Below are 25,896 nucleotides of genomic sequence, written 5' to 3' on the forward strand. Positions count from 1 at the left end.
AGGTATTACATCCTAGGCTTGTCTATTTTGATTAATCTTCGTGTTTGAATTGCTTTCTTGTTTTTGCCTTTTTAATTTGCTTAATTTTAGTTTATTATTCATCTTTCGACTGTGTAGGGTGGACTTAATAATAATTGGTAGAATTTAGCGTCTAAAATTAAATAATTAAATATTCTCTATGGGATCGATACTTGGACTTAAAAATCCACTTTATTACTTGTACGATACGTGCACTTGCGTGTAGATATTCCAACCAACAATTACCAACCGAGTAAACGCCCATAGAGTACTATTGTGTATGGGAAAAATGAACTTGAATAAATTACTTGGAAATGGGGGTGGAAAATTAGGGATAATGGCGAAAATTGCACAAATCAAATAGGAATAAGCACTTTTGGAAAAAATAAGGGTCCATTTGATATACACCCTTAATATGAAAAATATATAGGGATAGGTCCACCCCTAAAATTCTTTCTTTGAGATAACCCCCTGGAGAGGCAAAAGTACTATTGTGCCCTTATATCTAATTTTTGTTCAACTGCATTCAGCATTTTTGCTAACTGCATTCAGCATTATGGTCAACTGCAATTAGCATTCAGACCTGCATTTATCACATTCTCAGATTTTTTTAATAAAAAATTATAAATGTTTATTTTATTATACTTTTTATATATACCTCTGTTGTATTTTTTATTTTTTTATTTTTTTATTTTTTTTTTATTTTTTTAATTTTTTAAAATTGCTTAATTTTTTGTAATTTTTAATTTTAATATTTTTTTAAAAAAATTTAATTTTAATATTTTTTAAAAAAATTTAAATTTTTAAATTTTAAATTTTTAATTTTGTTTCAATTTTTTGATAAATTTACTGTATTGAAATTGAGTAGACATGACTCTTGTATATATATATTACATATGATTATATAAAAAAAACTTCATCTACACCAAAAGTAAAAATTCACAATTTAATCTTGATATTATAAATCAATTAATACCCAACAAAAAATTGGAAAAACACAATCATCAACATCACTGTACATCAGAAAAAACACATAACTTATATAGCTTATATATAACAATATATTACTACGAGTTACTACACGTGACTATATATGACTACACATGACTATATATGACTACACGTGACTATATATGACTACACATGACTATATATGACTACACATGACTATATATGACTACATGTATATGACTACACGTGACTATATATGACTACACATGACTATATATGACTACATGTATATGACTATACGTGACTATATATGACTACATGTATATGACTACACGTGACTATATATGACTACTATGTGACTATATATGACTACATGTATATGACCACATGTGACTTATAGTCAGATATAGTGTAGTTTGTATTTATAGCTTCAAATCCTACTTTTCAACACAACAACAATTTCAATCTATCGATTGCAAAAGAACTGCACCATGTGCTGCTGTTGGAGCAGCCTTTGGCGTTGCTGATGGAGCCTGAGACAGATCAAATCCAGCTACCAATGGCTGTCATCGCTGAATTTTTCAAGTTTTCCAGCGAACAAAAAAATTGAAAAAACACAATCATCAACATCACTATACCTTAGAAAAAACACATGTTTATATATAACTATATGTCGCTATATGTTAACACACGTGACTATATATGACTATATGTATATGACCACATGTGACTATATATGACTATATGTATATGACCACATAAGACTACATATATGACTACAATTATATGACCACATGTGACTATATAGTGTAGTTTGTATTTATAGACTCAAATACCAATTTTCAATACGACAACAACTCTAATCGGTTGCAAGAGAACTGTTTTGAATTGAAGAACACCGTCCACTTCTTACCTCCATCTCTCTCTAAAATCTCAATCTGAAGGCTCTTCCACCATTTTCTAAAAAAAGATGATGCAAGAAATGTGAATGGGCCACCCGGATTTCACCTACTAAGCCTCTCGGAGTATCTAGAACCAGATTCGAATCCTTCCACATGGCACACAAGGTTCTAGTTGGGGACACTCCTTACGTCCCTACCAAAAACATTCAAGTGAGTTTTAATTTTAATTTATTTAATAACTTTTATTTTATATATTTTTTTATGAATTTCAAAATAATTTGGTTTAAAAAAAAAACTGGTATATATATACTACCAGAAGGAACATCCTTCATCTCATCAAAATAGCAAATTCCCACTATTTAAATCAACAATCTCTAAACACACTCATCCAAGAACAGAACATATATATATATATATATATATATATATATATATATATATATATATATATATATATATATATATATATATATATATATATATATATATATATATATATATATATATATATATATATATATATATATATATATATATATATATATATATATATATATACTAATTAGGTTTTAGGCACAAAGCAGCATCTTTCACATACCGGCGGGATCAACTCAACGTCACAGCGGCGGGCGGCGGGGGGCAGCAGCTGGCGGCGAAAGGCGGTGGGGAGCAGCGGCGAAAGACGGTGAGTGGGTAGCAGCCGGCGGCGGAAAGCAGAGGAGCAGCGGTTGGCGGCGGAAAGCGGTGGGGAGTAGCGGCGGAAAGCGGTGATGGGGCAGCAACCAGCGGTGGAAGGCAATGGGGAGGAGCAGATCTGGCGAGAGAGGAGAAGATGGAGAGAGAGAGAGGGGGGGGAGATGTGTCGTTTGGTGGGTGTGAGACGGAAGATAGAGAAATTTAGGGAAATATGGTATTTATTGAATTTAAATTAAAAGGGTAAAACAGGTATTTCAATTTGTCTAGGGGGGTCTGTCAAATTAAGATTAGAATTTGAGTTTTTGACTAGGAAAGAAAAATCAATAGGACCTATCCATATATATTTTCAAAACTAGGGGGTTATCCCTCATTTCCCCAAAATATTATTTATGTAGGTAAAACTAATTACAATTTCGTTCCCAAAAATACAAATGAAAAAATAAAAAATTCAAAATCATAAATTTTTATAATTAGCATGAAAAAACTTGCTCCATAATAAAAAAATTCAGATCAGAAAAAAGAGAATTTATTAGGGGTGAGCAAAAAAATCGAAAAACCGAACTAAAAAACCGAAAAACCGAGCCGTTTCAAACCGTACCGAATAGCAAACCGCATGTACGGTTTTTTATTTTTGAAATACCGAATTATTCGGTTCAGTATGGTGGAAAGGTAAATAACCGAACTGGAAAACCGAATCGAACCGAAACTATAAAATGACTTTATTTTATATAATACATGTATTATTTTATCCTAATTTTTATTTTCTATCTTTCAATTACTTGTCTCATTCTAAGCATTTGTTCATAAATTGAGACATTGCATTTTATTTATTTAGTAATTAAAAATTTACTTGAGTTCATGGTTTTAATAATGTGGTAGATGAAAGTAGGAAAAAAAATGAAGCATAATACATCATCTAAATTACGTTAAGTCCTATGGGATTAAAGATTTTATATTTTCATTGCATTAGTAAGTTGTGAAAGTAATTGTAATTGTATTCTTTTGTTTGTACAACTTAAATATATAGTTACTCTTGAACTGAAAAATAACTGAAACCGAACCGGAAAAAAACCAAAACTGAAAGAAACCAAACCGATAAAAAACCGACATACACGATTTTTAATTTTACAAAAACCGATATATTCGGTTCATGTTCGATTTTAGCCAAAAACCGAAGCGACCGACCCGTGCACACCCCTAGAATTTATAGCTTTATACATACTCCTAAACCTTGTAAACATGCTATTTTTTAGATTAGAATAGGTTTAGCTCATTTTCAGCGGAAATAAGGAATACTCTTTCCTTGAGCGGAACAAGGGTTTAACGAGACCCCTTTGCAATTTTCCTCATTCTCAATAAAATAAACTTTCGGGCAAAAAAAAAAGCAAAAAAAACTAACTTCTTGAGGGGTCTCAATTAGGGCTGGCAATGAGGACATGTGAGCCGAGTTTGGGTTGACTCAAACTTACATATCCTCAACCTTGATACTATGTGCTTAAGATCACATACCATCGGGTCTCATTAGTATAGCATCAAGCTCGACTCATGTATTTTTTCGAGTTTATATCGGGTCTTATTACTATAGTAAAAAAAAATGATGAAAAATAAGTGATAAACAAGATTTACGTTCATTGAAGCCGATTCAAAGAAATTATAAGCGATCTTTGCAGGTTATTGGAAAAACATAGAAACAAGATAGGAAGAAGTAAAAAAAAGGATTAATATATCTTATCATTAAAAATAATTTATATTTTCAAATATCGATGATAAATTTCAGCAATTGAGTTTTGGTCAATATGAACCAACGCCACCACTTAAATTCTTTTTTTTTTTTTACAAAATAAAATAATCTTATATGATTGTAACTTGTATCTTGAGTCATATCATTAAAATAACATATATGTATTAACTTAATCGGTTGAGCCTTATTCAAGTTGAGACATCATATGTTTAAACTCAGCTCATAAATAAATCAGGTTTAGTAAAAAAACTCAAACTCAATCTGGCTCACAAAACAATAGATTCGGCTCAAATATAATCGAACCGAACCATCAGGCTTCGGTTAGGTCAAGTTCAATTGTGTGGTCCTAGTTTCAATATTAATAAGTGGCATTAATTAACTATGTACTAGCACTAAGCGAATAAATAAGCTCACACATACATGCACACACTTAGGGTTGGGCATGAACCGGTTTTATCGGCCAACCGATTCACTTCCGACTCACTTCTTTCGACCGATAATTTTGTTGTAGGGCAAGTAATTTTAACTGACCCATATTTAAATAGATTAATCGGTGGTTTTCAATTTACTCAAAAGTCAGTTGGTCGGGTAATATTGGCCAACCAACTTTTTTAATTATAAATATTTACTTGTAATTCAAAAACTCAAAACACAAATTTAGAAACTTATCCATATTGTTTCTATTTTTATAATTCTTATTTCATATTCTTTATTATATATTTACTTATTGTAGAAGTTTAATAAATAAAAAAACTCTTAATTTTAAAGTTAAGATTTTTACTAACATAAGTTTTTCCAAATTATTGAATATCATTGGAAAAACTTTTACAAACATCTTATTATTGTAAAAAGTTAAAAAAAAATAAAAAAAAAATTAAATATATGGCCGCCAGCCAACCACCCATTGTTTACCCATACTGTTTCTATTTTTATAATTCTTATTTCATATTCTTTATTATATATTTACCCATTGTTTACCCATACTGTTTCTATTTTTATAATTCTTATTTCATATTCTTTATTATATATTTACTTATCGTAGAAGTTTAATAAATAAATAAAACTCTTAATTTTAAAGTTAAGATTTTTACTAACATAAGTTTTTCCAAATTATTGAATATCATTGGAAAAACTTTTAAAAACATCTTATTATTAAAAAAAAAAAAAAAAAAAAAAAATAGAGGCCGCCAACCAACCACCCATTGTTTACCCGCCGCCAAAATCGGTTGCCAACCATTACCCGACCGACTATGGTCGGGCCAGTAATGGTTTTCAATTTTCAGCAAAATCAGGTGGTCGGGTCGGGTAGGTAATTTCCCAATAATTACCCAATCCGACCCATGCCCAGCCCTACACACATTCATACTAAAGAGGAAAACTCTTCAATTTGAAATAGCATTTTGATTTTAGGAAAGGAAATCGAAAAACACCTTGACGTAAAGACAATACATAGTTTACCATTCACAAACAACAAGAAGACATTATCTGTAACGGGAGTAACTATAGAGAAACTACTTCAAAATTGCTCTTAGTGCGAGCTTTACGATAGCCTTATCACATCCCCGATCCATCAAGTTTACTTCTCCAACCACCAAATTGCAATTTCGTAACTGGTTAAAATGGTCACTATATCCAATAGTGAATTCTTTAACTACTTACAAGAAGGGCAATTAATTGCATAGAGAGAGAGAGAATAAAGCAAAAAAGCACAAACCTTGTAGTTTGACTATTCGAATTCGGTGGACTCCATATTCAGGGTGCACGTAACTAAGTTCGGGCCAGGTATATAAAGCGCTTTATATCCAAAACTAGCACCTATAAGTCCACATTCCTTTTCGTCATCATCACTATCAACATCTCTCGGATTCACCCGATTCTGATAACTCCTCCGCTCGATAAGGAAAACATTAAAATAATAGCTAACTAAATTTTCCCTCGTTTTTAAAGGTAACGACTTGGGAGCATTCTTCCAGAACTTGTTAGAGAAAGGAGCGTACGACCTCGTCATACACTTGAATCTCTTCACCTCTTCTTCGGTCCAGAAAAGCGAAACCTCCTCTCCCATGTGATTAAACCGCCAATTGTAGAACAGGAAATTACCGAGTTCGAGTTTTAATTTTAGCCTCTTCTCGGCTATATGAAACCTAACACATTCAACGGAATCTTGAAACGGGCAGTTGCATGAATGATGTTGTCTTCCTTTCCCGATGCCGTCCGATCTGACTACGGAGTTTTTGTCACCATCTTGCGGGGCCCACATTCTTTTACCGAGCCACTTAGGATCACTCTCAGACAGCTTGCCAGTCCATTCAGGGACTTCAGCTTGGAAAAGAGGGCCCACGGAAACTTTGGACTTGTGATCATTTAAGTATTTAGGTAGCTCATCAATATCCGTGAGAACTGATTTCACTTGCTCGATCGGGCTACTTGGAGCATCTGCTTCTTCTTGATGAGGGGTACCTTTACTTTGAGGGTCTTTTTGATGAGTGATGTTTTTACTTTGAGGGATGTTTTGACGAGTGGCGTTTTTACTTTGAGGGCTATTTTGATGGGTGATATCTTTACTTTGAGGGGGTGCACGTGAAATGCAGCATGGGCATAAGTAAGATTTTGTCGAAGAAGATATCCTCTTACTGCATCTTAGTTTCTCCGTAGATTGGTGATCAAGAATATCGTCATCTTCGTACATTGAAGGATGCATCCTTGGCTTCTTCTGCTGATCCTGTTTCAGGCCATGACAGGTTCAATGAAAAGTTAGAAGCTACTCATATCAATCAGTAATTCATCGAAAAAAAAATATATATATCAAAATGAGAAGAGTCGAAACTGGAAAAAATAGTTCAAGTTACAAGAAAAGTCACAGCAATGGCAAATTTTGTTCTACAGAAACCCTATCATTTTTTTCAAAATCAAGAAAATTTTAACTTGGTCAAGGAAAATAGTGATAGATACTTTAATTTTGAAAGAGAAAGAAAATAGAATTGAAATGACTATAACGAATAATTCGTAAATCACAGCTCAACCACCAATGTATCCACATTCAACTGTTTATGAAAACAAGGGCAAACAGACGGATAGCAAATTACCAGTAGGCTTCTTTCCCGGGACTGAAAAGACATTCAAAAAGTTAAACTGGTCTATGTAATTGTTAGAGAGTTGTCTCCATAGGAATGGAAAGAGTTAGGTGATTTTATCAGATGATCATTTACTAGCCGTTCATCAGTTGATTTGAGTGGTTTGTGATTCCAAAAGGTACCTCATACACTAGCAAATCTTTCTCAATATATTCAGAAAGTAAAACTTATTCCTTATTCGAAGATTAAACATATGGAGATAAATTGTCTTTAACACTTTCTTTATGAACAAAGCTAACCTTACATAATCTAGAAGACATTGTCGAGGCAAAACGAAAACAGCCATCATATAAAGTAAAAAGTATAAACCATCACCGCATTATCACTCATTTTTCTCCCTTTTAAAGTGCCTTCATTTTAATGCTTCTCTCTCCTGGCGCAATACTTTCAAAAAACATGTGTTGTTCAACAAAAATCGTACTCCAGCATGATTGATAACGGCCCAACAACAATGAATATTTGGGTAAATTACGGCCACCCCCTGAGGTAAGGTCAAATTACGAAAAAAACCCTCGAGTTTCGGTAATTACAATCATCCCTTGAATCTTCTTACACGTTCACCTTTATGGTGTCAAATTCAACATAATCTTCTAGATTCCGTGGAATGTTCTCTAGTTTGAACTCGTTTTGTGCAGAAATGCAGTTTCTGATGCACAATGCACCACAATCTGATATTTACAAGCCAAGAGACACATTTGATAATCATCTTGTTTCAAAATGTGGAGCTCGAATGGGGTAAAACGAGTACAAATTAGACAATATTCCACATAATCTAGGAGGTTCAACATTATTGCCCAACAACAACAAATATTTGGGTAAAATACGGCCACCCCCGAGGTAAGGTCAAATTACAAAAACTCCCTTCTTGTTTTGGTAATTACAACCATCCTCTCAAATATGAATCTTCTTACACGTCCATTCAAATGGTGTTAAATTCAACATAATCTTCTATATTCCGTGGAATGTTCTCTAATTTGAACTTGTTTTGTGCAGAAATGAAGTTTTGATGCACCACAATCTGATATTTACAAGCCAAGAGACACATTTATAATCATCTTGTTTCAAAATGTGGAGCTCGAATGGGGTAAAACAGGTACAAACTGGAGAACATTCCACATAATCTAGGAGATTCCACTAAATTTGACACTATAAGGTTGGGCGTGTAAGAAGATTCATAGTTGAGGGGTGGATGTAATTACCCAAACAGTAGGCATGATCTGATTAAAGTGTTTTACGGTTAGAGATAATCAGGTTTAAGTTGCAGTTTTTCAGTTACATTAGCTCCTGATCCGTTTTTCGCCTAATGAACACACTGTGTCAAGTCAATTCTGCTGAGATCGTGTTCGTAAGAGATCGAACCCATGTTCATCTCTGTGGAGAAAGAAGATGAATGAACCATGTTGAATATGATATTCTGATATTACTGCATTCTTAAAAACAATTCCCCGATCTTATAAAGATTTATATAATAAAAGATGGCTCGTGTATAATAAGTTTAGGCAGAGGAGCAAACTACCTAGACATCTACGCCAGACAACTAACATCCATTAAACCTCCCCTTCCTCGAATGAAAAAAGAAGAAAACGAAAAGGATGACTATACCAAATTCTCGAAATCTATAAAAATTTCATCATGTATTACATACATAAAATCACCACAAATAATCAAAGAATAGATAAAACATTTACCTTCACGAGAGTTTCACCCGTATCTCTTTTAGCATGCTTTTTTATCAGCAATCCTTCTCGAACTAACATAGCTCGAGCCCAGAATTCCTCATTCACATAGTCACGCCACGTCGAGCATTCTGGTATCAACCCGACTGAAGGATCATCCGAATGTTTTGCGGCATGGATCAACCAGTTCAGCATTTCCGAAAAGGACTCCGATTCCCGTTTTCTTTTCCGAGATTCCAATACATTCCCAATGCCACTTGTCACTGGAACAGTATCACTAATCTCCTGTCGAGAACTTAATATCACTTCATCACCAGTGTTTTCCTCAAAATGATCGTGTCTTTTACGAAGGACTTCCTTAACGACTCTCTTCGTTGATGTGGAATCATCATTGTTGTCATGGACAGGAAATCTTTCTGTGCCATCATCATCGTAATTATCAGTGGCAAAACCGTTATTTTCTCCACAATCAAGGACTTCTTCGATAATTTTCTCAACGACTTTCTTGGCGGGTGCCACGATGTTACCACGGTCTCCGTTGCAAGATTTTCCACTGTCATCACGGGTTAGTCCTTTAGAAAAGTGATTTGTTTCTTTCACGGCATTTTCAACTACCTTCTTGGCCGATGCAGCCGAATCATCGTTCCCATTCGGAGAAATATGTAACTCAGCCTCGTTAATATCTCGAGCTTTGTGTGCCCTGTCCTTGTTATCTCTCCGAAGCTTACGGTCTTTTCTTCGCTTCTGCTTGTCCGACAAACCTCTTGACCTACTTTCCAATTCGTGAGACAGTAAATCCAAATTCTGGACGAGTCTACTATACCCGTCCTCAAAAAATCTCTTGCTAAAGACTTGCCCCAACCATTCATCCAACTCGTTCAAATACTTCATATAAATCAATTTAACGGACGGAATCATCACCCCTAACCCTAATCCACATTCTTCCGAAACAAAACCCCACAAGTTATTTCTCGAAACAGTGTCGTACCCGCCAATCTTCCTCACTACCCAAAAAAGTTTATATAAATCGACCCGACGCCCATCCCCGCATAATACTGGAGTAGGCCTCACGCATTTGCTGACGGATTTCTCTCTCATAAAAGCAACAAGCACTTGGTCAAACAAACTCCTTAATCTCTCCTTAGACGAATCGAAACGGAACTTCTCTATATGAAAATCGAGATCGAATGCGACACCGAATTTTCCATTGTCTTTTTCATTATCAACACCATCATTTTCATCATCATCATCATCATTATCAACAACAACAACATCTCTCAATTCAGTCCATTCTTCCATGAAAACCTCGATTTTTCGTACCTCCGCCTAAAAATTCTCCGGAATTCGCTTATTTTCACTCTGGAGATAGCAAATTGGATACAACAACATAATTAAAGAACAATCATTAGAAAAAAAAAAAAAAAAAAAAAAAAAAAGCGAATGATTAAACAAATTGGATACATGCAGCACATATACATATACACATACATATAAATGCTGTCATTTGTATGTAAAAAACCTAAAAAAAAAATTCTACCTTGTTTATAGTTTCAACGGCAATGGAGAAAAACGGCAGCGGCGTACGCGCTGTAAAATTACAGAGAATAAATTGCGGCGGAAGAATTCAGGGCGGCGCAATTTGTAAGGTGTGTATTTATAGCAGTGAATTTATGAATTTGACCAGCTATCTCAAATCTGGCAAACTGCACCAGATTATTTGAATTTTTTTTCAAAGATTACAGAAAATGGGAGCCAAAATCGAAATCAGGTGAAATTGGATGAAGGTATTGCTAATTACAAATATTAATTTGAATGGAAAACTCTCAATTGCTTTTAGAAAATTCCTAGGTTTAATCAATCATAACAAAGAATAACAAAATAATAATAATAATAACCCCCAACCCTAATTCTTGTCTAGGTTTAATGATTTTATAAGATGTATGTATGACTAGTGGAAATGTTATGAATGTTTACTAGGACTTTGTTTTATGTGAGAGGTGGAAATTCGATGGACGGGAACGGATCGTAATTAGTACTTTCGAGAAATTTCAATTTTTTCGGAAGTGAATTTTTTTTCGGAAGTGAAAAGCTAATTTTAGTTATGTTGGGACAACGAAAATTAATTTTCGGAATTGTGATGAAAAAACTTGTTTGTTAGATTGGAAATCGTCCGATTGGAATCGGCGGACTTCGAGATTTCCAAAATTTCTAGTTACCTATAGTATAAATAAATAATAATTTTGATAGGTGTAAGTTTCCGAGAAAATTTTAGAAATTTTGGAAATTAAAATAGGATCGAAAATCGAGATTTTATATGCATTCCAACTCCGTTCCAAGAAAAAAATGAAAAATTCGGAAATCGTAACTTTTGGAATTTGAAAGAAAAAATATTGTTCCAAAATCGAAAATAATCTTATCGGAATCGGCAAAAAATCGTAACAGTTATGGGTGTGCACGGTTTAGTTCGGCTCGGGGTTTTGCTACAGGCTATCATGAATCAAATATATCAATTTTCTGAGATTAAAAACCATACACATGTTGGGAGTCGATGCGCGCATACTCAATGGAAACATATATTTTTTTACTTAAAGACATATACGAGCATATATGATAATCCGGCGAGGGGCAACGACAGCGGCGCGTGGCGGCTCGGGTGTGCAGTCGAGAGGGGGAGCGCCTAGGGTTTTAAGGCGAGTTATTTCAACTCCTGTGAAACATGTATTTATGCTAGGGTTATTAACCTAGTGGGCTTACGTACTGGACCGGGTCCATTAAGCCGTTAGGTCTACTTTTTCGTATGTTTCGTTTTTAACAAATGATTGGTTAGGAAAATGTAATAATTACATGTTTGTGACGAGCATAAAATTTTCGTCAGTATGAATGCCACTTGAAATTTCCCAATTTCCAAAATTGGAAATTTTTAGTTACTCACCTGCTAAATTGAATTTTTTTCTCAATTTAGAAAGTTAAATTTCCGCATGTATACTTCTCACTATTTATTCCAATAGGTAATAAACGATTATGAACATTGGATCTAATTATATCGACCTCCAATTATGCAAAGATCAACAGTTTGATCTTATCTCGTTGTATTCTAGGATCTCTAGTACTCGAAAACTGCGACTCTCAATGGTTCAAGTATAAGTTCTAATCGTAGGCTAATAACTATTTGTGATTCGAACAACACATTGTTCTTATACGAACTCGTCCATAGAGTCCTCAATTAAGATAACTCATTTAATTTAATCGTCGATTAAATCAGGGAATGCCCAACTAATCAAGATTGGCGTGTACCAATTACGCATCATTATTGCATAGATTTGAATGAATTGCCTGCAAGAACCTGTGATATAGTTAGCATACAGTACGATCCGTCCGACGCATATATCCCGATCGAACTAAATGCATAATGTCCATCAAGACCTCTACTAAAGTTCAATAATCGTCCGAACATTCTAAGTAATATAATTCGTTCGTATGTGACTAATCACCCCACTATCAGCTATGGCCAGAGTCTCCATAGATTATAAACCATGACTAATCAAGCGCTCGAATCCCCACCGCACAAACTTCACACTACATGTGGGATTGTGCGAACATTGGCGTTTGGAGCGGTCTTCGATGAGACTAATGGACATGTCATGACACAACTTGTCCTGGTGAAACCACTGTGATGTTTGAGTCTAAAAGATTAATAATGTACAACTATACCATAGAACTTATAGTCGATAATTTAGAACTATTTAGAGATTATGACGAGACAGTTCAGTGAACTCATCTGTATGATCACCGACTCAAACTTAAGAAATCAAAGTTCTTATAAAGAAACCAAAATAAATTTATAACAACAACCAAAAAATTAATATATAAAGAAACCAAAATAGATTTATAACAACAACTAAAAATTAATATATAAAGAAACCAAAGTAAATTTGAAGCAGCAAAAAAATGTTTACAAGGTACAATGTTATATTTTATGATCATTTGTCATTAAAACATAATCTTATTATATTGTATAATTAACTTATACAAGTATTCTACCCGTGCGTTGCACGGGATGTTGAGAATATTATTATATTAAAAATGAAAAAAAATTGGAAAATCATGAGTGTTGATGTACATAATGTTATGTAAAAATTTATTGTCATGTTGTAAAGTTACTTAAAAGAAAATACGTAAGAGCTAAAAGTAAGAAAAAATATTATAATTAAAAATATGCTATTCTATTAAGAGTTAATATGCCAGAGGTCCCTGGTTGGAAACATAATTAGATATGGAATACAATCCTAATATTTTTTTTCTAAAATTAAATCTTTTTTACAAAAAAGAAATAGGGTAAATTACACCCACACCCATGTGGTATGCTTAAATAATTTTAAGGTCCCTATGGTATTGATAATTACACTCACCCCCTGAAACGTAGTTAGAAACTCTAACGGGATAATGCATTGGATACATTATTCCGATAGGGTTCTAATGGACAATTACTTTTAGCTAGTGGTGGAGATAACATAGAGTTATGAGGAGTTATGGGGTGACATGGCTCCCCCAATATTTCTTAAATCACCTATAACTCTTTGTTGTTTCCACCACTTCTAGAAACCAATAGTCCGTTAGAACTCTATCGTAATAACGTATCCAATGCATTATTCCATTAGAGTTTTTAACTACGTTTCAAGGGGGTGAGTGTAATTATCGATACCACATGGACCTTAAAGTTATTTAAGCATACCTCAGGGGTGTGCGTGTAATTTACCCAAAGAAATATGACCCACATCATTTATTCTTTTTTAATCCCAAATTTGCCCTCAAATTAAATCCATAAATTCTACACGTTCCTACCAAATCTATTTTTCTTATTTTCTTCCCTCTTCTTTCTCGCGTTTTCTTTATTTCGTTCTCCCTCTCTCGTTTCTCTTTCTACCTCTCTCGTTTCCCTTTCTCTCGCTCTCTCTCTCCATCACTTTTCACCATTGTTGAGGGGGCGGTGGCTATGGCAGTGGAGGGGCGTTAATAAGGGGATGGTTATGGAGGCAGGAGGTTACGACGACTATGGTGATGGAGGTCAGATCTATGGCGGATGGTGGCTAGGTTTTAATTTGGTCGAAGGTTAGGGTTTAATTTGGTCGATGGCAAAGGTTTAATTTAGTCAGATCTACGGTGGATGGTGGCTAGGTTTTAATTTGGTCGACGGCTATGGCGGCTAGGGTTGGTGGACGACTAGGTTTTTGAAGGTAGGGTAGGATTTTTTTTTGTCGACGGCTATGGCGGCTAGGGTTTAATTTGGTCGATGGCTAGGGTCGGTGGATGACTAGGTTTTTGCAGGTAGGGTTTGGCGGCGGCTGCAATTTGTTGGCTGCTATGATTTAACGGTGGTTGGAAGATGTTGAAAGTTAGGGTTTGGCGGCGGCTGGAAGTTGGTGAATGATAGGTTTCGAAATAGTACACCACAATATACCGTAGTATACCATAGCGTACCATAACATACCATAGTATTTTTTAAAATCTGCTGTATTATTTTACAAAAACGAAACTACGGGTGTCTGCAGATGATTACGACCGGGAAAAAGAATTAAAAAAATCATAATTTTCAATATTGTGTAGAAAAAAAAAGAAAAAAAATAGATTCTAATAGTAATGAAAAAAAACAAAAAGAGAAACGTATTCCGCGTAAAAAAATAATAAAATAACAAAAATGCTAAATGCAAATTAAAAATATTAAATAATACTATAGTACACCTTAGTACATCATAGAATATTTACAATTTGATGTAATTTCGAATTTGTAAATGAAGGGGCATTTTTTAAAGAAATTTTGATAAAGAATGTGAAACAAATTTTAATTAAACTTCTCATCTAGTTCTAACAACGTTCACTCAAATATTTACCGAATAATAAATATGAAAAAATATAAACAACGTTAGGTGGGAGCAAAAGCGGAAATCAAGCAGAAATTCAAAGAACGCAATTACATTATCTGTCGTCGTTTTTAGCAACTTTTAGTTTAGGGCTTTTTCTGCAGACTCTCTCTCTCTCTCTCTCTCTCTCTCTCTCTCTATCTCTCTCTCTCTTCAATTTTTTTTTGAATTTGTCTCTTCCAATCAACGGTCAGCTTCAGCTCTAAATGCAAATGCTTACTGAATTTCGAATTTTGCTGGCAATAGCTCGTATAATTTTTATTTCGGCATATTATTTCTTACTTGGTGATGAGATTCATCGGTTTTTTTTTTTTTTTTTTCTGAGTTCAGTTGGAACACAATTTACTGTTCTTCTGTATGCGCTAAATTATAAGAATTTCGTTTCCTGTATTAGTTTTTTTTTTTGTTGCTGTTTGGGCTTGCTTGCTTTTCTGCAACTATGCGAATCTGTTTCAATCCTTCGTTAATTTTGTGTGTGTGTGTGTGTGTTGCATTTTATAGATATACTGCCAATCCTTCTGAATCACACATTAAATTAGGGTTTTTTTTCAATTTGTAAATCATATTGTATTTTCTCAATCACAATTATCACAATTATTCTATTAATCTTTTTTTCTCCCCTTCAAATTATGCAGATGGCTAAGGATGGAAGGTGAATTCCTAATTCCCCTGTTATATATATATATATATATATATATATATATATATATATATATATATATATATATATATATATATATATATATATATATATATATATATATATATATATATATATATATATATATATATATATATAATATTGGAATATGTAATATCTTGGCACATAGTTCATTTTTGGTGATTTTTATGTTGCAAGGTCATCTTCACCTCCCAGCCCCTCCCCTCCACCACCGCGTAGCTCCTCCCCTCCGCCACCGCGTACAGGTCGTAGGTCGAGTTCGTTACCTAGGTCACGAAGAAGTCGTTCCAGGTATAGTTCCTTTGTGTCAAATAGCTCATGTTAGAGCAGGGGCGAAACCGGGTTTTTTGGATACTAGGGGGGTGAAATTTCAATTAAAAGTCAAAATACGTACGGCATCGATTAATTGCTTTGCAAACGTAAAATGTTCTTTGATTGCATTCTTTGTAAACATTTAGGAAAAATAATTAGAGATATAAGAACAGTATACTATACTTATACATGCATTTTTCGTATGTGTCGTATTTACAAGTTCGTCGAATTTTCTTTCAAATAAAGTTTTAAGTAATGCCGGAGTATAAATAACTAGACGAGCTTGAAGGAGAAAAGTGTATACTGAAAATTTGGGGGGAAATCATGTCAAAATGAATATATTCCTTATCGAAAAAACGATAATTATTCAATATGAGATAGCAAAATTAACATGTACTATAAGTTGGATTACAAAAAGTTACATCATTTCAGGAGCCGTGATTCTGAGGGTGCTTCTAATCCCGGGAATAATCTTTATGTGACTGGTCTATCTACGAGGGTTACTGAAAGTGAACTTAAGAAGTATTTCAGCCGTGAAGGAAAGGTACACCCGTATCATGCCTTAATTTGATTAAATATTTGAAATCCAACGCTTTCTCTTATGAATTATTTATTTATTTATATTACAAATTACAGCCACCCCCTAGGTAAGTCCAAATTACGGAAAAAAAAAACCTTCCTGTTCGGATAATTACAACCACCCCCTTAACTATGTACTGTCTTATGAAAAAATGTCTCCTTCAGTAGGTAAATTTGACACCGTAAGGGTGGACGTGTAAGACAATGCATAGTTGAGGGGGTGGTTGTAATTATCCAAATATGTGGGGAGGTTTCGTAATTTGGGCTTACCTCAGGGGGTGGCCGTAGTTTGCCCTTATTTATATTACAATTGATTGGTGATGTGTGTTATATTTCAAACTTGGACTGCTGGAAAACATCGTAAGAACTGTTATTTGATTGGTAATGTTTTGAATTGGTAATTTGCCCTTATTCATATTACATTTGATTGGTAATGTTTTGAATAAACTTTTATTAATACTTTTTTTATTGTTCTTAGGTTGTTGACTGTCATTTGGTCACAGATCCTCATAGTAGAGAGTCACGTGGATTTGGTTTTGTTACTATGGAATCAAATGAGGATGGCGAGCGTTGCATTAAGCACCTCAACAGATCTGTACTTGAAGGCCGATTGATCACTGTTCAACAGGTTTTTGCTCTCCCCTTGTTTTTTCTTGTTTTTTTGAAATGTTAAATGTCATTTCAATTTTACTAATACCCTTTCGGCTTCGAACGTGATTTTGGCCATTTTCTAGTCTGATTTTTTGGCAAAATTCAAAGCACGGAAACTGTAGTCCTTTGAGTTAGCTTTCTAATCCAACTTGAATCAACTAGATTGGATATCGTGTTTCAAAGTTGCATTTTGAATTTAGATAACTCAAAAGATCAAAGTTGTATCATGCATATCTTTCTCTCCCGGCTTCCAGTCTTGGTGATTCAAGTTGGATTAGAAAGCTAACTCAAAGAACGACAAATTCCATGTTTTGAGGTTTGCCAAATTCAGACTCGAAAATTGTCAAAATTACGTTTGAAGTCGAAACGGTATTATTAAACCTGAAACGTCATTTATCACATCCCTTTTCTTTTATATGTAGATATATTATATTAGTCTTTTGATTTATGTATTGTACTATTAGTAGTTATTATCTTCAGGATATTAAAGACTTTGTATGTATACATTGTTATTTCTGCTGACTTTTAAATTTTTGCTCTTTCCGAACAATAAAAATACCATACTTGTTTTTTAATTATGTGGGGTCAAGTTTCGTTTTCAGACCTTAATTTAAGTTCCAAGTCTTTATGGATGTAGGCTAAAAGGAGTAGAGGGAGAACACCAACTCCCGGAACATATCAAGGTCCGAAAGACACACGAGGTAACTCTTTACCACACAATTTATATTACTTACCATTACTGAAAAGATAATATAAGTACAAAATAAACGTTATAAAAGTTATTGGACTAACCAAACACTACTAAATAAAGGTCTTTTATTTAATCCCTGTTTTTAGGAAGTTACGCAGGAAATAGTGGGAGTAGGAGAAGATCTCGTAGTTACTCGCCTCAGCGGAGATACGATAGGGATAGGGATAGGGACTTTGACCGTAAGGACCAGAGAGGGGGTTCCGGCAGAAGGTCAAATGATCATAGTTCGAGCAGAAGACATAGTGACCGTTAAAACGAGTTACATTAAATGTCGACTAACCTAGGTAAGATGTTGTATGAATTTCGTGATCAAGAATCGGCAGACCTTATTGTACTCTGTTTGGATACTCTCTGCTTTCCATATAACCTTTTGATGTGCGACCTGTATTTAACGACATCTTTTGTTCTCTTATGTGAGTTGAGTTCTAACATTTGGGGATGCGATCGTCGCTTCAATTTTAGTAGTACTGTTTCGACTTTAAATGTGATTTTGACTCTTTTTAAGTCCGAATTTGGTGAGAGTCAAAACACAAAATTTGTAGGTTTTTTAGATGGTTTTCTAATCCAACTTGAATCGGCTAGATTGAATGTCGAGTGAAAGAGTTATGCATCAGTGAATGAACATCGAGTACGACTTTGATGTTTTGAGTTTTTTGAATGACTCATTCATTTATAACTTTTTCACCCGAAATCCAACCTAGCTGATTCATGTTGGATTAGAAATCCAACTTGAAGAACTATAAGTTTTGTGCTTTGACTTTTACCAAATTCAGATGGAAAAGGGGCGAATCTCACATTTGAAGTCGAAACGACATCAGTATGACTAAAAAACGACATTTGGCATTTCAGATATTCTATTTTCACGGTTTTAATCAATGTTTTAAAAATCGGATCAGATGTTTATGTGGACAAGATACTGGATCACGGTTGGACTGGTTTAACCGTCTAACTTGTTTTTTCATTTTTATTTTATAATTATTTATACTAATAAATAGATTATATTTTCTTTCACACACATTAACTTGTTACTCATTTCCAATTAAAATGTAAATCGAACTTTTTTTTTTTCACACACATATCACACCGAATCATTTCAAATATTATAATAAAAAGATAACATTTTTCCAATTTCAATTATTTTGATTTTTTTTCAACTGGGCAATAAAAAGAAATCGTTTTGCCAAAATGTCCTTTCAGCAATTTTATTTGTTTGTTTTTATATAAAAAAAAAATACAATTTTGTGCAAAAAAAGCACAATTTTCACTCGGATTTCAATATTACGGTTCAACCAGTCTAACCAGTTTTAGGTTTCGATTTCGATTTTGGTTTTGGTCAAACCGGATTGGACAAGGCAATTGTTTGCGGTTTAACCGACTCAACTGGCCGGACCGGACAAGGCAATTGTCCGGGTTTCAATGTAAATTGTCTATTTTCCTTTTAAAACAAAATTACTTTTGTGTTTTTTTACACTTCTACAATTTATTTATTTATTTAAAAATAAGGCCAGAGTCAGCCAGACATGCCGCTGACTTTTAATTTAAAATGAAATATTAGTCCGGACCCAGAAAATATACATAATTTGAGGACATTTGTTGTTTTTCCATGAATATATATAATACTTAAAACAAATGTTAGAATACTAAATAATTGGATTAAATGAAGTTAGTTATTGAGAGACAGGCTGTCAAGAAAATGGCGGGGATGTTGATATATTTTGGTGTGAAGAAAAATTGGACTTTTAATTTTTATTTTGTTTTAAGAAACATTATCTAAACTTTATTATTAATATTAATATTAAACATTAATTGGAGGGTCTCTTTCTCTTACGTAAAATTAGAGTAAGAATCCAAACTTGGTCCCCTGCGAGCGGTGTTTGGGGATTTTAAGATTCCGCCAGATATGGGAAAATCTTTCTCGGGCCCACATTTATTAAAAAAAAATTCAAAATTCTCCATTGTAATAATAGAGTTTTGGCCCCATATTAAATATTTTTTTTTTTGATTTTGGTGCTTTAATTTTATCGGCCACAAAATTTTTGGCCCCTATAATGTTTGTTTTCTAACACATTCTATACAATATACAATGTTTACTCCATTTCACTCGTATTATTGGATTTTGAGGATAATACAAATGAAAGGGAGGAAATTTGTAGTTTTTTCGTCAATTGCGCTTGAGCAACATTCACGACGATCATAATTGCTTCTAAAAATACGCACAAATATACAATTTGTTTTACGTCAAACAATGCGTGGAGTAACTCTTGATATAGCAATAAAAACAAGACGTGTAGGTGGATCGACTAATCAAATTCCCATTGAAATAGTATCCACACAAGGAAAGGCACTTGCCATTAGTTGGTTAATAGCGGCATCCCAAAAACGTCCGGGGTCAAAACATGACTTTCAAATTAAGTTCCAAATTAGTGGATGTTGTCAAAGGGAGTGGCGATGCCATACGCGAAAAGAAAAACTCATAAAATGGTCCCTTTTTAATGCATTTACCCCGCTGAATTTAGGTTTTTTGATGCATACAAGTATTTTGTTGGAATGTATTACTCCTAGTGATGCACGGAAACTTCAACTCACACGCGTTTCCACGTTTCGGAAATACTTTAGAAACCTAAACTCCATGACACCTATCGGAAACGTTTTAGGGTCATTTCCATAAATATTTAAAAGTTTCGGGATGTTTTTGATGATAATAAAAAAATTGAAAACGCGTTTATACACAAAATAAATCAAATTTCATTTTTAATAAAAATTATGAATTGCACACGCTGTAAAAAATCTTCGATATTATATGTCATTTTCACTTTTAGTGGTGTTTCTATATTTATGTACATGTTAATTCCATACTAAAATAAATTTATATGCCTCGAATGTAATTTGTATTTTTATTATTTACGCGTTTCATATGTTGCCGTATTCAACTTTTTTTAAAATGGAGTTTCCCAAGTGTATGTTCCCTGTTTCCATGTCCGTGTTTCCGTGTCCGCGCAAGATAGCTGCTCCTAGTTCATACGTAGGTCTCCTAAATGTATTTTAATTTATGTTTGAAATTTACATAAATAAAAGAGTAAATTATAACCATCCCTGAGGTATGGTCAATTTAAAAAAAAAAAAAATCTTATTTGGATAATTATATCTACCCCTCAACTATGATTTTTTCTTACACCTCAACTCTTATGTTGTTAAATTCAACATAATCATCTACATTTCGTGGAATGTGCTCTAGCTTGTACTCGTTTGTGTAAAAATACAGTTTCTGATGCACCAGAATCTGATATATACAAGCCAAAAAACACATATTATGATCATCTTGCTTCAAAATGTAAAGTTCGAATGTGATAAAATAGGTAAAAAAATTATAATATTCCATATAATCTCGAATATTCCACTAAATTTGAAACTGCAAGGGTGGACGTGTGAGAAGATTTATAGTTGATGGGTGATTGTAATTACTCAAACAAAAAGGGGTTTTTATAATTCAGCCATACATACATAGGGATTGTTTTAATTTTCCCTAAATAAAAACATTGATGGTGGAGGGGCTTCTGTTGCCCCCAAAAAGTAACGGCGGTCCACGGAGGTCAAACAAGGCTGAAACTGGCGTCGGCTTTGATGACTGCGGCGGAAGTGGTGGTGGCGCCGGTGGAGGATCGGAGTAAATGAATTGCACCGGCGGAGGAGGTGGAACATCTTTTTGAATTATTTGTCCCAATTATATATATTTCAAAAAAAAATACAAAAAAGAAAAAAAAAATCGAAAAAGGGAAATTGCGGTACAGCTGCCTTGGAAAAAAATGAGCGGACTCCAACCAAAATTTCAAACGGGCTTATAATAAATAATTATCCGAGCCATGCAGTGAGTGACCCGGTCAACCGGTTAAAAAGTGGTGACAAAAATCGCAGCAGTAACCGTACGGTGTGGGCCACCCCCTCACTGCAATTTGCCAGTAACAAGTCGTTTTTTTCTCTTTCTTCAATTCCAATGACAGTTAGTATGCATTTAATTCATGCTACTTTCTCTCTCACACACAACACGCACCACGCTCTCTCTCTCTCTCTCTCTCTCTCTAGAATCCAATACTCCTCTGAACTTCCACTGCATATTAGTATTTTAATTTCTCTCAGATCCCTGCCATTTTTTTTATCTTCAAATTCGTTTACTCATGCCGAATGCTTTCTCTCTCTAGAACTCTGCTCGAGATTTTCGTCATCCGTACAGCATTTTTTTTCGTAATAACAGGTACTTTGAAATTCAGTGTTCGGGGGTTAGTTTGCAATTTTGCATGCCATTAATTTGCTGGAATTTTTTGAATTCCGAAAGTTCAAATTTCATTTGAAATATTTTAATTATCTGTTTTACCTTTTTAATTAACGTAATTTGTGATTTTCCTCTGTCTCAATTTGCTGGAAGAATCATAATTTTAGTGAATGCAGGTGCCTTTTTTCTGTAATTTGATTGGTGATATGTAATTTGATAATATAAGCCAATACAATTATGTGTGTGTAATTGTATGTTTGTGTGTGTGTGTTAGAGAGAGAGAGAGAGAGAGAGAGAGAGAGAGAGAGAGGATTTTGTTTTTGAATTTAATTATGTTTAAGGCCGCTAATTTGATGATTTGATTTATTAATGACAGAAAACTTAATGCATTACATTTATAACTTCCATAAAGTATAAATGTCAAACTCAAAAAATCTTCCCTATTTCTATCTCTAATGCATTGTATTCCTTATTGTTTTTACAGTATAGTTTAATTTTTTTTCTCTACAGGATTCGGAGATTTTAGATTTTGGATGTGGTTAAAGATTCTTCAATTGCTACTAAAAAGTGCGATTCTTCCTACCGGAGCAATCACGATGATCCGATGAATCTTGAAATTCAACTTCAAAAATTACAAACAAAGCAGCCTTTTTTCCGATTAGCAACATTCGTTTCTGGATTCGTTTTTGTGTGGATAGCTTCTATTGGTTGAAAGTGAGAATGCTGGAGACAGAATCTTGCCCATCGAGGGTATTATCGCCTTTTCGGGACGAAAGTGGCGATGAAGAGCTGTCGGTTCTTCCGAGGCATACAAAGGTTGTCGTGACCGGTAATAACCGAACAAAGAGTGTTTTGGTGGGTCTGCAGGGTGTTGTCAAGAAGGCTGTCGGGCTTGGTGGTTGGCATTGGCTGGTATATAATTTCTTCGCGTTATAAATTATTTGATTTGTTTTCGTTTATCACTTCCTATTTTAATGTACGTGTGTGTGTGTGTGTGTGTGTGTGTGTGTGTGTGTGTGTGTGTGTGTGTGTGTGTGTGTGTGTGTGTGTGTGTGTGTGTGTGTGTGTGTATAATTTGTTTTTTATTGTTACTTTAAAATATCTTCGACATATTGAAAAGGTCCTGAAGAACGGGGTTGAGGTGAAGCTCCAAAGAAATGCTTTGAGTGTGTTAGAACATCCTACCGGGAACGAAGAAGACGATGATTACGAATTTGATTATTCGAGCAGTGGCTCTGATATTGTCGAGAAGGACGATCATCGCTTTTGTAAGTTTATATCAAGGCCTAATCCAATATTTTCTTTAATTAAAAATTTCTTTTACGAAACTAACTTTGTTCTTCTCTTTTAATCAGCTTCCGCCTTTCACTTCAGTAAGATCAGCAAGCCTAGAGTTCGGTATAGCAGACCGTGGTCGCCATCTGCATCCACAAAGTCGGTGAATCGCAGTAATTGCAGAGAAGTTCTGTCCAAATGTAACGGAACCAAATTGGTAAGCCCAATTAAAACGGCAATTTGACAGATAATTTAACTTCTTCTGTGTCGATATTCTTGATCGATGCTTGTTTATGCAAAATAAAATACTGCATCTTTGAACTGACATTACTGAACGAAGCCGTTGCACAATTGGGTATGTGAAAATAACAAAGATAATGAAAATCTTGCAAATTGTATTGACAAAATTTTATAAATATGTCGGCATTGATTTGATATCCTTCCAAATAAAAATAATTTTCAATAACATCAATTTTTGTATGTTGACTTTCGAATTTGATGAAACTTTATCTAATGAATTTCGCGACTTCCTGTTTGTCTACCTGATTATGTTATTTATACTTTGGTCAGAGAGTTAATTTGGCGAAGCTTGGAACTGGATCATTATGGAGATATACGCGAACCTTCCATCTCGTGGGTGCCTCTCTCTCTCTCTCTCTCTCTCTCTCTCTCTCTCTCTCTCTCTCTCTCTCTCTCTCTCTCTCTCTCTCTCTCTCTCTCTCTCTCTCTCTCTCTCTCTCTCACACACACACACACACACACAGAACCTACCATTCATATTATGACATTCTTGCAGGCACATATTAGTCCTAACCCTACAAAGGAGCAGCTGGTTCATGCCATCCAACAACATTTTTCATCACAGGTGTCTACATATTCTCACACACAATCACACAAACACACACACACACACACACACACAATTTATACAAGTAATTAAATCACAGGCACAAAGTTGAGATTTCAAAGAATAAAAATAACCGAATGCATTTGCCCCTTTTTGGTACAATAGCGCGTGGACGAGTTACAAGTGATTGTGGAATTTATCCGAGCGGCCAAGAGACTACATTCAGTCGGCGCGAATTGAGTAACTGCAAAAAAGGTGAATCATGAGTTTCTTAAATGCCTGTAATATAAAATGTATCTAGCTACTAGTACATATACTGAAGGATAATCCTAACTCCCTAGTACTACTACTTATTTCCATCTCTAGTTAAATTTAACTACTAGTGTAGAGAGAGAAAGAGATAGAGAGACCAGGTGTGTGTGTGTGTGTGTGAGAGAGAGAGAGAGCTTTTTTTATGATCTTCAACACTAACCTCTGTATTATGGCCATTTAATTATATTGTGCTCTTTATACGGTGCAATTAATTAATGTTTAATGTGGTTGATTATATTTATTATTAGTTTTAAATATTTCGGCCTAAATAAATGTATTATCGTCAAAGACATTTATTCTTGGATTATGTTTTTCTTGTCGCTGTTTTGCATGACAATCTTACATAATTAGGAAATAAATAAATAGGTAAATAGCACTTGCCCCCTGAGGTTTGAGTTTTCTGCACATGCCCCCCTCGTATTTTAATATAAGCACATAAACTCCCTTGTACTTTAAAAAAAAATTATCTTCCTAATGAGCATGATTATTTACCAAGTCGGAATGCTGTGGGGGTTATGTGTTTATATTAAAAGTATAAAGCAGGCTGTTGTTTGGAGTTTGAAATTTAGGTTGGATGAGATGTGTAGGGACAGGGTATACTAAATGCCCACCAACTGGAATTATGTTGTTTTTTTCTTGCCCATCTCCAATTGTCTCAAATTAATTATTTTTTTTTTAAATAACGAAGATATAGTTAGTATATATTATTAATAAATATCATTGATTTGATTAATCAATTGGATTTGTTGGAGGGTCCCTTTCTTTATAGTTTTTACGTAAAATTAGAGTGAGGTGCCAAATTGGTGGGGCCTACAATGATTTTGTTGTACAAGGTTGAGGTGAGTGAATATTTTAGGGTTTTGGCGGATTTGAAAATCTTATTGGGGCCCGGGGAGTTAGATGCTACACGTGCGAGACCATAGACATGCATTGTATAATGCTCTCTTCGCCATAAAAAAAATGCTTCATCGTAATTGATTTTGACCGTTCTTTCCGGTGGTGGGATCCAAGACGACGGGTGTATAGTCTTTCTCAGCACACTTGACGCTGACTGCGCTTGCCGACATGATTCCATATATAATTTGCGCCAAGTAACCAGATCGGAGATGCCACATTAATAAGATTTTTTTTGTTTCGTTGAGCTTGAAAGTATATGATGCCCGCGCTTTTTCCATGCCCCTACA

The 25,896-nt window shown here is 34.3% G+C and overlaps 3 protein-coding genes and 1 long non-coding RNA gene across 4 annotated transcripts; 2 read left to right on the forward strand and 2 right to left on the reverse strand.

The window, feature by feature from the left end:
- Positions 1–950: 950 nt before the first annotated feature.
- Positions 951–2,685, reverse strand: LOC148770768 (uncharacterized). Its single transcript, XR_016031147.1, has 2 exons — positions 2,470–2,685; positions 951–2,064 (listed from the first exon to the last, which is right to left on the reverse strand). It is a non-coding gene; the product is annotated as an uncharacterized LOC148770768 (long non-coding RNA).
- Positions 2,686–5,712: 3,027 nt separating this feature from the next.
- LOC105956902 (AT-rich interactive domain-containing protein 2) lies at positions 5,713–11,082 on the reverse strand. Its single transcript, XM_012980811.2, has 3 exons — positions 10,656–11,082; positions 9,131–10,477; positions 5,713–7,030 (listed from the first exon to the last, which is right to left on the reverse strand). The coding sequence occupies exons 2-3, from the start codon at positions 10,415–10,417 to the stop codon at positions 6,035–6,037; spliced, it is 2,283 nt and encodes a 760-aa protein (XP_012836265.2). The 5' UTR covers positions 10,418–10,477; positions 10,656–11,082; the 3' UTR covers positions 5,713–6,034.
- Positions 11,083–15,124: 4,042 nt separating this feature from the next.
- LOC105956900 (serine/arginine-rich splicing factor SR45a) lies at positions 15,125–18,442 on the forward strand. Its single transcript, XM_012980810.2, has 7 exons — positions 15,125–15,225; positions 15,672–15,688; positions 15,896–16,009; positions 16,463–16,574; positions 17,088–17,237; positions 17,898–17,961; positions 18,098–18,442. The coding sequence occupies exons 2-7, from the start codon at positions 15,672–15,674 to the stop codon at positions 18,262–18,264; spliced, it is 624 nt and encodes a 207-aa protein (XP_012836264.2). The 5' UTR covers positions 15,125–15,225; the 3' UTR covers positions 18,265–18,442.
- A 3,485-nt stretch (positions 18,443–21,927) lies between these two features.
- Positions 21,928–24,967, forward strand: LOC105956899 (hypothetical protein). Its single transcript, XM_012980808.2, has 7 exons — positions 21,928–22,260; positions 22,789–23,190; positions 23,399–23,546; positions 23,634–23,770; positions 24,124–24,186; positions 24,350–24,418; positions 24,566–24,967. Exons 2-7 carry the CDS (start codon positions 22,999–23,001, stop codon positions 24,638–24,640), a joined length of 684 nt encoding a protein of 227 aa, XP_012836262.1. The 5' UTR covers positions 21,928–22,260; positions 22,789–22,998; the 3' UTR covers positions 24,641–24,967.
- Positions 24,968–25,896: the final 929 nt, after the last annotated feature.

The sequence above is a fragment of the Erythranthe guttata genome, chromosome 5 (assembly GCF_056151865.1).
Source record: "Erythranthe guttata isolate IM_541 chromosome 5, IM_541, whole genome shotgun sequence".
Taxonomy (NCBI): Eukaryota; Viridiplantae; Streptophyta; class Magnoliopsida; order Lamiales; family Phrymaceae; genus Erythranthe; species Erythranthe guttata.